General features: G+C 37.4%; 1 protein-coding gene across 2 annotated transcripts in view; it reads right to left on the bottom strand.

Annotated features, from left to right (window-relative positions):
• USP25 (ubiquitin specific peptidase 25) overlaps positions 1-14,195 on the bottom strand; it is an 89,223-nt gene that overhangs the window by 43,424 nt on the left and 31,604 nt on the right. For both annotated transcript variants that reach the window (XM_042809699.1, XM_042809700.1), the window contains exon 5: positions 11,384-11,546. In XM_042809699.1, coding sequence (XP_042665633.1) covers positions 11,384-11,546 — 163 coding nt within the window. The remainder of the gene's footprint in view (positions 1-11,383; positions 11,547-14,195) is intronic.

Here is a 14,195-nt window from a genome sequence, read left to right as displayed (position 1 = left end):
GAGGCAGTGGTTGGTGTGTTTCAGCACAGGCAACAGCGACATGGAAGACAAGCCACGTTCCAAACAGCCATGTACAGCTGCCACACCACAAAATGAAGAGCAGCTTGATCAGCTCATCCACACAAATCACCTAATGATGGTGACTATGTTGAACAACAGTGTTTTGTAGCAGAGTATTTCCTCTATCAAATAGTGTTATTGTGTTCTTCGTATCCCATGTTGTAGTTCCCATGAAAATAAATAGTAGGCATTGTTTTCAGGGCAACCTACATATTTTATGTCATGTCAATGTGAATTTGGTAGTTGCAGCTTCAAAAATACAAGATATTAGAAACATTCACTTTTCTGAGTAACGTGTAACCTAGTTACACGGAGTCTAACGGTTTCAGAACATAAGCAGCCTTGGTTTCACTTAAAACATCCTGCCTATCCCCCTTTTTCCCTCTTAATATCTAGGATTATCAAAATAAGGACCTTGGAAGAATTTAGCTCGGCAGAATAATGGATTAGTTCTTAACATTCAAGTACTGTGATGTTATATTAATACTGCAAGAATATAAATTAGCATATTAAATCCATAAAAGCTTAGTATGCAACAGAGACCATTAACAGCTGCCAACAGAGTCCCAAAATAGTAAAGGTATTGACATCAAACATACTTGTAGAATAGGAAAACAGTAACACTCCATCTAGATAAAAGAAAACTTACCACGTTGTTACATGTATCTTAGGACAGGCACTCTCTAACAGATTCTTGTAATATCTGTAAACGCAGGGCACTAAAACCAGCTATTTCTTGGACATGTACACATTGTTTTCCTTGATTAGAAATTTTGTATTTGTTTCCATCACAGAGGACAAAGAAGCTAAAATTTCTGAGCAAAAGCTGATGATTTATTAATACTGAGTACTTTTCTGAAGCTTACATGAAAACATACAACTTTCTAACACAAAGAACACAGCCATCTTTTTATTCATTACAAAGATTAATGTCAGAAGGAAGAACCTTCAAATTATTCTGTAAAGCTTATATTGAAGAGACTCAGACTGCTAATTCTAAACCAATCTGCAGGATGCCAAAAACACCTTCATTTCACAGAATATCACTGATTATCTTTAAGTAGAATGAACACACTTGACCAATGCGATAATGGCTGCAGAAAACCGAAAGGTGATAAGGTGGTTCTTAAGGTGATAAGCAAGAAGAAGAAAATATCTTGGTTACTAAGAAAGCTTAGCCAACAAAATAGGACATATGCAGAGGCAGAAAGATGGGACAGCACTGACTTTTGTAAAATGCAGTCATCATTGAGGTTTCTCTTCCAACAGCCTCAAGAAGAGCTGTGCAATTTCCATTCTTATAGCATGCTATTTTATAGGCTCCCTTTTACCAAAGAGAAATGGATCTAAAATGGACAAGAGTATAATCACTAATGTGCGAGTAGCAATACCGACGTGTCTGCAGCAAATACTAGCAAGGAATTTGTCCAAAGTAGTGTTAAGGCTTAAGACTTAAGAGAGAAAACCATAAACTTGAATTCTGGCAAAGAAAATTAAGAACTTATTTAGCTATAAGCCAAAAATCAAAAGATGTTAGATATTAGTACCGCTTAAAAAGCAAGTCTTAGGCAGAGGGAATGAAGCATGCATTCATACAGCAATTTTATAATGAATTTCTTCAGGTACTGGCATTTAGCTAAAATATGATTTATGTAAGACAAAAGATTACATACGCATTAACACTCTAAAATACTCATTCATTAATATAACATTTAGTCATCTTGGGCCTTTTTGTGCATTTCTGATCTTATGTTTATTCAGATTTTAAAGCCACAAAGAAGATATCATATATACCTTCATTTTGTATAGCAAGAACAGAGAATGAGTACAAGAATGAGTACAGTATTACTGTTCTAAAAGCAAAGAGCAGAAAGAGTTCAGCCTACATCACTAAATACATTAAGAATATCTAAGAATGTCATTCTTAATAGTTTGCCTTGGCCACCATGACAAATTCGACTTCCATTCTTGCTTCACTTTATAAACAATTTTTGGTGTTTTACTGTACACAGAGCTAGTATTAGTGGTCAACTGGACATTATTAGGATTAACTTCCTCATTCATGCTGATAACCTACGTTAAAGAAAATGCAGAACAATATGAAGTATATGCTAACAACTGCACATATTAGCATATGCTTAAACTTAGTAGTTACTGATATTTGAAGTGTTAAGGGTTCGGAAATAAAATGCTATTGCACTTATGCTTGTTAGTTATTTAGCACTCCTACAGACTGAAGAGTGCACGTTAGTACCATACTGCAAAAACACAAGCAACTTCACTGGCTATAAATTCACTTATTTCCAAGCCTCAAGTCTTTCTGACTCTACGCCACTAATTCAGCAGCACTGTTTCTCTCTTACCTTTAAGGCCTTCCTCACCTTTTCCATTCAATGATATACTTTACTTTTTAGTTCATATTCTTAAATCTATTCTTTTGACAACAGAATTCCATGAACAGGATTGTTCGTTGCCACTGAACCGTTCTGTTTATGCACTGCCCTCCTACCCACCCAGCACATCCCTTTAACTTACACTGGAGCAGCTCGTTACTCCATTTGTTCATGTCTTATTCACGGTGATAAATCCTGTTTATTGGAATAGTGACTAATGGCAGGTCATCTGTCCTGTATTTAAGCTGATACACACATCACATACCAGTAAAACATTTAGCAAACACAATACAACATGAATCAGAATATGCATGGAGAATAATGCTTACACAAAAATGAAATTGACTACTATATTTATTTGGATATAAAATTATATCTATTTTACTTATGATGTAGAAAATAACATTAAAAATGAAAGAGAATTTTAAGTATATTTTCCTCCTAGGCACTTAGTAGCTCTGTGTACTGTCTTCTACCTTTTAAAGAAAAAGACCTTCCAAAATGAGAAAATCACCCTGAGCATAATCTCCATGCTGCTTTTTTTTTTTTTTCCTGTGCATTGATAATTTGCACAATCAAAAGCTTTCCTGGAAATCCACACATTCTTTATAAATTGCATGTAAGGAAGAAGAAGGAAATCTTGCAGTTGAATTTGTGCAGAACAACTCCACTTGCACACTGGAGTCAGGAGAAAACTCAGAATTTTCAAGTCACAGAGACACTCAATCACAGATCTTAAAAGCTTTGGAAGGTACCACAAAAAGCGTATTTATTCATAAATGTTCAGCATTCCAAACTGCTGAAAACCAGCTTTAAGCCGTCATGTTTTGTTTTCTAAAAGGCTTTGCTGTAACATGGAAGAAGAGGGAAAACAGTTTTTGTACATTTTGATCTAGAAAGTCAGACTAACCTAAGAACTTTTGCACACTTGGGTTAAATCAACGTTTTAAATCAACAGCTCACCATAGTATTACTGGCCTGCAATTACAGAATTTATGAGTTTAAATGAGTTTACTCATTTAAAGCAACAAATTCAGAACACAACTGTAATTCAAAAGACAGATAAGCATGATCTGAGATGCTTCCAGAATAACTCATCTTATACTTGTGTCTTGGCACATAATAAGAAATGCCATTCAACCACTCCTCTGTTACATGTTCAAAGCAAGAAAAAATACTCTGTTAGGACATAAAGTAACAGCCAACTTTTCCTAATATGGTTACAGTTTTGAAGTTCTTGCTTAAAGTAAACAATACACCTAAGCAATTTCAAGTCTTTATATCCTACTGAACCTAGAAACCGCACAGAGGCTCACAGCACTTCTATTCCATATGCCTCATTTTCATTAATCCTGTTATTAATCAAAGTTAAAGCCATCATCCAGTAAGGCCTTCCAATACTTCACAAAACAGATTTCACATTATATACTAAATATAAAGGAAATCTGAAAAATCACAGCACTAACAAGAGAAAACTGGGGCCACACATAAAAACAAAAAGAAAAGGAACATCCCATATGAAAGGGACACGGGATATCTGAACTTGAAAGAAACAGGTAGATTTTTACTCAGCAGTGTAACAGTAGCAGTAGTGGAAGGAAAGAGAGAACCTAGACTCCCAAATCCTTATTGCTCTGTCTGTAAAACTACAGAACAGTTTAAACCACATTCTCCACCCACTTTCACCTCAGCTGTTTCACAGACAATACAGAGGAAAGAAAATGTTATGTCAATGACAACTGCAACTCAGAGATTGCAGACTGAAAGCTCTTCAGGACTCAGTCTTCCATTACATGCCCAGGGAACCAAGAGCTTTCTACAGTGAGTATATAAGCAATTCTTTTACATAATAATATGCTTTTTGGTATCGTCCTCCATCAGAAGAAGGGTGGCCAGTAGGGACAGGGAGGTGATTGTCCCTCTCTACTCTGCTCTTGTGAGGCTCCATCTGGAGTACTGTATCCAGGTCTGGAGCCCCCAGTACAAGAAAGACAGGGAGCTGTTGGAGAGGGTCCAGGGGAGAGCCACGAAGATGATCAGGGGACTGGAGCACCTTCCCTACGAGGACAGGCTGAGGGAGCTGGACTTGTTCATCTTGGAGAAAAGAAGGCTGTGGGGTAACCTCATTGCAGCCTTTCAGTATCTAAAGGGAGCCTACAAACAGGAGGAGAACCAACTCTTTGGAAAGGTAGATAACTGCAGGTCAAGGGGAAATGGTTTTAAGTTGAGGGAGGGAAGATTGAGGTTGGATATTGGAGGAAGTTCTTTACAGAGAGAGTGGTGAGGTGCTGGAACAGGCTGCCCAGAGAGGCTGTGGATGACCCATCCATGGAAGTGTTCAAAGCCAGACTGGATGGGGCCCTGGGCAGCCTGGTCTAGTATTAAACGTGGAGGGTGGTGACCCTGCCTGTGACAGGGGGTTGGAGATTCATGATCCTTGATGTCCTTTCCAACCCTGGCCATTCTGTGATCCATCACAATCTCCTTAATTCAATGTGACCAATAGGAAAAACAAAACAATTCAAAAATTAGATTCACATAGGAAACTGCTTCGAACATACTAAGAATGGTAGCTGAGCTACCAACCATGAAGAAAACATTTACTTGATTCACAGTGAAGACTGAGAAGACTTTTTTCCTCCCAGAACTAAGTTCTTAGGATGCAAAGAGAGCCGAGCTCCAAATACACTGACATTAGGAAAGAAGAAAGGTTTCTCCTAAACAGAAAACAAGAGTGGAACACCTGAAGTACTGTTAAGAAGTCTGAAAATAATAGTTAAAGGGCAGCCAGGGAGAACTATGTTTTTAAAGACTGTAGCTTAATACTTGCTATGCAGTTTAAGGGAGGAAAAAATATCTTAGCATCATATTTTTGAAAGACTAACTAGACTCTGACAGGCTCCCATAGAAAAGGGCATGCAGACACCAAATCCCACTTGTTGTGTTGAGATACCTCATTTGCTAACGTGGGAAACTACAATCCAAATAAGCAATCAGGAAGTTGGAAGTCCCAAATAAACACTGCACTTACTACTTTAAATATGGGACAAGGGGTGGCAGAAATAGAACAGCATTTACAGTACAATTTTCATGTGATTCCATACACACCCTTTCTTCCTTCCATCAGAACTTTGTATTAGGGCATGACTGCATGGCATTCACTCAACAGTCAGCCACTTGATATGTCTCCTGTGACACCTTTTTCAAGGGGTAAACACATCTAGCACATGACAGAAATCCTGCTTCAAACTCAGAAATATTAAGTTACTCTTATTCAGTGTCTTAAAAGACACAATCTTGGCAACAATGTGCACAAGAAGCAAGCCTGCAGACAACAGTCTCAGCAGAGCATGCGTCCTATGAGTTCTACTACTTCTACATCTTAAGTCCTGCAAGCAATTCATTCATGCTTAGCATGACAATTAAAAAAAAAAAAAAAAAAAACCAAAACAGACAATTGGACAGGCTCCATAAACATTAATCTACCCAAACTGTATCAAGTATGTACAGATTAATTCTTCAAAAATTTATGTTCATTGTAAGCCAAAAGGACAGAGGAAATTGTTTAGGGACTTGATTAGTTTGCTGACAGATAAGAAAGAATTGAACATGCTTTAATACAGTTTTGCTTTGATATATTTTCCTGAACACAATTCTCCAAATTCAAGTTATTATTAAGTTTTCAACAGCAGAACAGACACTCAAGAAAAATATTAGCATTGATTCTAGTGATACTGAAAGTAGCTGTTGAAAATAAAGTTTTGTTTTTGGAGAGACTTCCCTCTTCCTTAAGAAAGAAAATGACTTCCATGTACACGTATTTCTTTAACACATAAATAAAAGTCAGTATTTCTAGAAATGTTTAAAACTTGTTAGTGTTGGCTATCACTCACTGCAAATGTATTTTAAGGTATTTCATGCTATTAACGCAAATACAACAAGCCACTGATAATTGCATTTGACTAAATTATCTAATTGGTGGCTGTAAAAACAATATACATTGCATAAGGAAACTGTCAACATGTCAAAAGCATATTCCTTTTTAAACAAGCAGGTCTGAAATAGAAGGATTCTTTTTCTTCGCAATTTAGTTCTAGATTGTATTACACAATATGTCATTGTGATTGACAGTAGTTAACCTTTAGATATTGTTGACCTTTGTGATGTGTCAAGTTTCAAAAGACTCCTAAAGAAAGCTTGAAAATACTTCTACACAGTCAATGCAACCTAAGGAGTCAATTTGTCCCTGTGGATAAATAAATATGGTATTAGCTAATGCTCTAAATTAACATGCATTGAATTTCCTGGGGTGGCTGTTTGAAACACAAGTCCTTCTTGCTGACAGACAATATTAATAATCTAAATTTTCAACCAATTGAAGTTATAAATCTTTTAATGGTTTACTTGAATTACATTCTATGGACCTAATTAGGGCCAAACCAGTATAATTCCCAATTCATATAATGTGGATAATGACCACAGGAACTAGCTAGTCTCTTTATAACCAATTTTCAAAGTTCCATGTCAGGTAAAAATAACATGAGATCATAGGTCTAGAGCTTTTATTTTCCCTATCTCCTTGTCCTTATCTCAGTGGTTGATTAATTAAAATTCAAATTTCCTTTAAAATATTTCTTTGAAAATCTGAGTCTCCTATTAAGAAAAAAAACATTTTATGAAAATAGAAATTCACAAAAAAAACAGTAGTCTTGAGATTCTGAAGTGTTATGGAATGTAAAATCTGATTACACAACAGAGAAGGTAAAATGCCAAATCGTATTAGCTCTGCAAAGACCTTTACTGAAATAAAATGCTCCTCTAGTAGCACCAAGACATTTCTGCTACTGAAAAAAAGACCTATGAATGAGAGGGAATAGGGAAAGGAACTGAGAGGAGTAAAGTTTCAAAAGATCCCAGGAAAACAGAAAATTCAAACATGATAATTTATTAGACACTTAGAGGTCTAAGAACAGCAAAAAATTTCCTTAGGTGGTAAGGGAGATGGAAGGGAGAACAAATACAGAAATAGCATCAGCAGAATTGGGGAAGGGACAGTCTCCCTATACTTGAGAGGCTACCTCTCAAATCTCTTCAGTTTTGGGACCCTCACTGTAAGAGAAACATTGAGGTGCTGGAGTATGTCCAAAGAAAGGCAATGAAGTTGGTAAATAGTCTAGAGAAAAAGTCTGATGAGAGGCAGGTGAGAGATCTAGGGTTGTTTAGCCTCGAGAAAGAGAGGCTGAGGGGAGATGTTACTGCTCTCTGTAACTATCTCAAAAGAGGCTCAAACAAGGTGGGGGCTAGTCTCTTCGCAAATGCACCAAGCAATGGGATAAAATGAATTTAGCTCAAGTTGCACCAGGAGAGGTTAGACTGGATATTAGGGAAAAAAGTCTTCAGTGGAAGGGTTGTGAAGCATTGGAATAGGCTGCTGAAACAAAGGTGGACTCCTCCACGCAGAAAGAATCACAGCAATTGACATTCATCAACACTTGCCAAACGTTTATGAAGTGGATGTGAGCACAGGCAGCGGGTGACGCATTTCAGCAGAGCAACAATAACTTGAAAGAAAAGCCACATTACATACAGCCATGCAGATTTTTATGAGCATAGCATGCCAGCTCCTGCTCATCACCGACAAAAAATGCACAGCTAGTAATGGTGACTATGTTAAAAAAAAATAAAATAAAATAGTGCTTTGTAGCTGAGAATTTCTTCTGCCAAATAGCGTTTTTGCTCTCTGCTGTAGTTCCCATGGAAATAAGAGGCACTGCTTTCAGAGCAACCCACATAGTTGAGTCACCATCTTTGGAAGTACGTATAAATGTGGCACTTAGAGACAAGGTTTAGATGAAGCACAAGGTTAACAGCTGGACTTGATCTTAAGTCTTTTCAAACATAAGTGATTCTATGAACTGACAGAAGGATCGTATGGGACTGAGTAACTAGACAATAAGATATCAAAATTCAACACGTAAATGTACAGTGAGGTACATGGTGGAAAACAATTCTGAAAGTTATAGAAAATTACAGGCTCCAAGCTAACTGTTATTCAATTATCCATTTCAGTGTCTCACCACTCTCACAATAAAGAGTTTCTATAATCTAAATCTACTCACTCTAAGTTTAAAACCACTACTCCTTGTCCTATAACTACACATCCTGGTAAAGAGTCCTTCCTCACCTCTTTCATAGGACCCTTTTACACACTGGAAGGTCACTACAAGGTCTCCCTGGAGCCTCTTCCTCTTTAAGATAAAGAACTCCAACACTGGCAGCCTATCTCAAAAGAAGGGGAGAATCACCTCCTTTGACCTGCTGCCCACGATTTCTTTGATGCAATCCAGGATGCAATTGGCTTTCTGGCTGCAGGCTTATGTCAAATATTTCGTTCACCAGTAACCTCAACTTCTTCTCTAGAGGACCATTCTCAATCCAGTCATCACTGAAACTGTTAATGTTAGGGATTGCCTCCACTCAAGCACAGGAATTTGCACTCGGCCTTCTGGAACTTCATGAGGTCCTCTCAACATACACTGCTGTTAAAAGCCTAACTCCAATTTTTCACTGATCAGCAAAGGCCAACCATGCCAACACTCCAAGGTTGAGAATTTTGCCTTTCTCCACTTACTGGAAAATTCTCATACTCTCAATGACAGCAGCCTTCCTAAGACTTTCCACTCTTCTCTTAGCTCCACTGGGCAGAGCTCAGTGGGTCCAATGGACTTACATGGGCCCAGCTAGCTTCATGTAACCTCTGATTCAGTTCTCATCCACTGTTCATAGTTCATCAGCCACAGCTAGACACAGGGAGCTGAGAGACCTTGTTGGTGAAGAGAAGCAGAGCAGACACAGAATATCTCAACCTTATACGTGCCTGCTATCTCTAAGTCAACTTACATATTGAGGAATAGACCAAAGTTCTCCTGGGTCAGCTTTTTATTACAAGTACAAGAAAAAGCTCTTTTTATCGCAGATATCCTTTGACAGCATTAATTCTGAGTTTTCACTTTCCCAAAGACACCTTCTCATGCTTGGGCAATGTTTCCAAACTCTTCAGTAGTCCATCTTTATTTCCAGAACTTCACTGCCTGTAAGTAAGGCTTTGTCCATATTCTCAACCAGATCAGGTGCTCTGTGAAGATGGCATCCTCTTTAGTTTGTTATTATCCTCTCCTTGACCAACGAACTCATCTTAACAAGTTTATCTTGTCCAATATAAACACATTTGAACTGCTTTTTCCCAAGGAAGGCAACACCATGCCTTGTCATCCCTGCTTGCCCATCCTGAAGAGCCTGCATCCATTGTGCTATTCAATAAAATCATATCCCTACAGAGCTGCTGGAAAACTTTTCTGGACCCTCAGCTAAACAGCTACTAGAGCTAGAGAACACCTGGAGAAGGACAAGAAGGCTGATAGAGCTTACAACAGGTTTTATATAGACAATTACTCAGTAGTCACCTTGGAAAAAAAGACAACTTGTTCAAAGAGAAACAAGACAGAAGTCTTCAGAAATGTAACAGCAGTCAACTTTTGTCTTGTCTACCGGCCAACATGAAGGTCCAGAAAAAGCTAGAGAGAGCCAGGTCTGTAAACAAAAGAGGCAGTTCTTCAGGTAGTACAAAGCACAACTACAGAATTCCTACAGAAAGGACACTGACTGAAAAAAGACTGCAATGCTGAAAGGAGACAAGTGCACAAAAGAGAAATCCAGGGGTATTATCAACTAAAACTGCAAAGGATCAAGAAACAATCTCCCAAGATTAAAGTAGCTGAAGGTTCTGATTCGATTTTTGAAGAATAGTAAATTATTCTGTTTGTATTTCTCTGTGAGCATGCATTTGTGTCAGGCAGAACACTGATGTAAACAGGTTCGGCCAGAAGTGCAACACCTATTGTTACAGAAACAATTCAGTCACTGGATGTCCTTCATCAGGTTAGTAATCTGTTAAAAAATGGGTATTACGCAGTTCATTTGATTCCTCTGACAAATCACAGCAAGAAAAATATATGCTGAATTTGCTTCTTGTAAATAAATAAAAAATAAAAAAAAACATATTGAATTCCAGATTCAGCCACAGATATTTGTGGTTTTGGATGATTCGGAAAGTATCTACAAAAACATATATGGATTTAAAAAAGCATCACACGATACCAGAACATTATACTCACAAGACAAGTTGCAGTGTCTATACTCACCTATTCTATCTTTTTAAAAAATGAAGTTTTTTCTACTTAACTGATAACAAGGTAGGCGATAGCTACGTAGGTAGTTGAGCTAAACAATTATTCCAAGTCAGCAACCAGATATACATACACAAAGAAACAGACTAAAGAGCACATGTACTGACTATTAAGCAATAAATCTCAAAACAGGTGCAGAGGCATCCATATCACACCTTTCCCTTTCCCATTTCTCAAGTTTCATTCTCTACCAGTTATTTCTTTTTCTGCCCTACTCTGCTATACCTCCACATAGCTATGCTAGTACGCACTCCATGACTGAGCGCACTTCATTTCCCTGTCCTACTCAGCCACCACCTTCCTATGCCTTGCATATGTTGCTTTTAATATAAAAAGTCTGTTCCTCATCCCTAATCCAATTTGCATGCTTTTTGGCATTCACAGTTGTCACTGATGTCAGCATGAGCTGCAGGCACTCAACATCTTCAAAGACTCAACTCCTTGTCTTCAACAACTTTTTAATTAAAAAATCATTAAAATCTCACAATTTGAAGCTTTACTTGGTTATGCTGTAGTACTTTATAAACTTCAGCATGTTAAGATGCGCAGCAAATAAAGTAGTACTCAAGAATCTCTCATACAATGCCCTAAACTTCCTAGGAAAATAGATATTTTTAGTTATTCCCTTAAGACAACTCACGTCATGTTAAATGCAATGAGGAGCTGATCAAAGATGGTGCTTACCTGAATGACAGCACTAAACCAGCACGTATTTCCCACATTCTTCAACCCCACTGGACAGTTGTCTTGTCGCTTCCGATCATAAGGGTTTGGAGAGTCACTCCATACTTCTGGATGCGTCCTCTTTAAACTTGCTTTATTTTCTGCAATACTGGCTTCTAAAACTCTTTGGGAACAGAAGGAAGGAAAAGAAAAAAAAAAGTGAGCCGAAGCAAAAGAAGATGTAAAACACTTTCATTTACTAACACAGCCATCTTAATTGTATCATTTGATAACTGGTTGTACTGAACTTGGTTTCAAAGTGGGTTTACACACAATCTTATGACTTCAAAAACAACAGTATTTTACAGTTAGATATATTACAGTAATTCTGTTACATTCTGGAAAAGTAATTGCAGTGAGTGAGTGGGCCTACTACAAGAATTATCAATACAATAAGCCATACTTGCAAGTCATTAATTATTTAAGAGTCTGATTCAATATGATGGCCAAGAAAAACTTCCAGGCAGTACTATTACTGTTGCACTTTCAACTATAAATGCTTTCACTGGTATGTAGAGCACAAAGTCATTAATATTTATTTTACTGACAGGAAACAAAAACTACCTACATAAATTTCAAAAATGGACAACCTATTTCCAGTTTTATGCCATAGCATTAATTGCTTTCCATAGTAAATAATTAATTTATAAGCCACATTAACATTAAGAATGCCCTTATTTCACACGACAAGATCTGATATGGTCCCAAACTCAGGCTTCGCTTAATAAAGCATTTTCATATCAGCACATATCCTTAGACAGGTACCTTACAGGTAATTTGTAGTAACTACACATTCTAAATTGAAAGACAGAAATAGACACAATCTTAAGCAAAGTTCCCTGGCGGGAGGCATTGACACTGCTACTACCCCTAACCATCAAGTCCAACTACTACACAAAAGACTGAGCTGCTAAGGAACTACTAAGTCTGGCAAGCACAGCATTACAGGAGCTGTATGACAAACACGTACATAGTCTGAGCAGCCTGAAGGGTTGCCCTCTTTGGTTCTGGGCTCACTAAATCTCAAAGAAAGGACAGGTTTAGACTAGGTTCTGAATGAAGTTCCCAAAGGACAACAACTTGAACATCGTACTAAAAAACAGATATTAAATAATAATATTCAATAATAGAAAACACAAAAAAGCAGGAAAAAGCTCACACTACACAGCCATCAGTTTCCTAACTGTAACATTTTTTTGCTGTTGTTTAAAGCAACGTTCTTGTGAAATCAGCAAAAGATATCTTGCAAGATATACTAGAATAATGAAGCATGAAGGGACAGAACTTGACAAAACGTGGCAAAAAAACGTCCTTCATTCAAAAAGTGTCAGACAGCCAGCATCTCTCTGATTTGAGAGTAAAAGTTGTTTGATAAGGGTATTAAAATCAAATCAAAAGACTAATGTATTTAAAATAATTTCTCTTTCAGTAAGAATATCCAAATTCTTCAGTTTAAACTAAACTGAAGGGATCTTAAAAACTGCCTACATGACAGACAGACTGAAACAAATTCAGAATAATTTATCAATATGATCAAAATACTTTCCATACCACCTGCATGCAGAGTCATCTTTTCCCTCTAACTTCAATAATATTTCTAGATTAAAGTTCTGAACGTACATACATATTTTCAAACTGCTTACAGAGCACAAAGACTAGGCAATTCAATTGATAAATGATCCTAACAGTAACTTCTTGTACATTTTAATATTTTTTGTTATTATAGCAATTGAGGGATTTCCTCAGTTCTAGATCCCCCTCAAATCTGATTTCACATTTTACTAACATAGTTGATTCTCAGAATTTCCCATTTTTCCTCATGTTTATCTAAAACATTATTTGTCTTCAACAAAAAACGCAACTGCTGTACATTCTATAATGTCAAATTTTTGGAGGGTCACAATGATAACTATGATAAAACTGAAATAAAAATGAGCATATTCAAATGGAATCAGGTGACCAGCTCAAAAGCTACATAAATAAATGCACTTCCCACTATAGCAAATATGTCTCTTCTGTTTTACAACAACATTCACTAAAACCGAAACAATGAAGTCCTGATTTGAGATTCTACCTTGACAAAACACCTTATTCATGCTTTGCTCTTCAACAAGATGAGTAACTTTACAGAAAGCCAGCACGAGGATTTAGCAATTCATCAAACAGCTGAAATACCCTCTCTAAGACCATAAAAGACCACAGCAGCTGTCACCAGCAGCAGAGCCATCAACTATGTGCAACAAATGGTATGTCTCTAACTTCATGGGGCCAAGTTTTGGAATCACGTTCAGACGGTAACTTTCAGACGGGGGTTAGTTAATGCCAGGCTTTGCATGAGACTTGAAAGCAGTGTTTTATATCTCTCAGTAACAAGCTAGGTATAGCTAAGCTGCTTTCCAGAGTCATTTGCATGGGGCTTGCTAGATAACACAGAAAACCAAGGCCAAAACGTGTCCAGAGGATAAAAGTTCAGGCCAAACTACATTGAGGAAACTCACTAAGCATGCTGAACAGAAGTTCACTAGCAGGCTACTCAGCAAAAACATTGTAACTCTCTTATAAACTTAACCTCTACCCTACATTCCTCACTAGTTCTACCTTCTATCCATACAGACAATGCACAGTGCAGAGTCCCCATCAGTTTTCATGACCATGCTAAAAAAAATAATAATAAAATGCCCAGGGATGCATGCACCATTATGCCATCATAGGCTTTCATTTTTACAAGGCTGCTACTCTAAGCACAATGCACATGTCAGCTAATTTCTCCTTT

This window comes from Centrocercus urophasianus, unplaced genomic scaffold, assembly GCF_019232065.1.
Source record: "Centrocercus urophasianus isolate 14NV4802_14NV808 unplaced genomic scaffold, USGS_Curo_1.0 seq_12, whole genome shotgun sequence".
In the NCBI taxonomy this organism is placed as follows: domain Eukaryota; kingdom Metazoa; phylum Chordata; class Aves; order Galliformes; family Phasianidae; genus Centrocercus; species Centrocercus urophasianus.
This window is presented reverse-complemented; position numbering and strand designations above follow the sequence as displayed.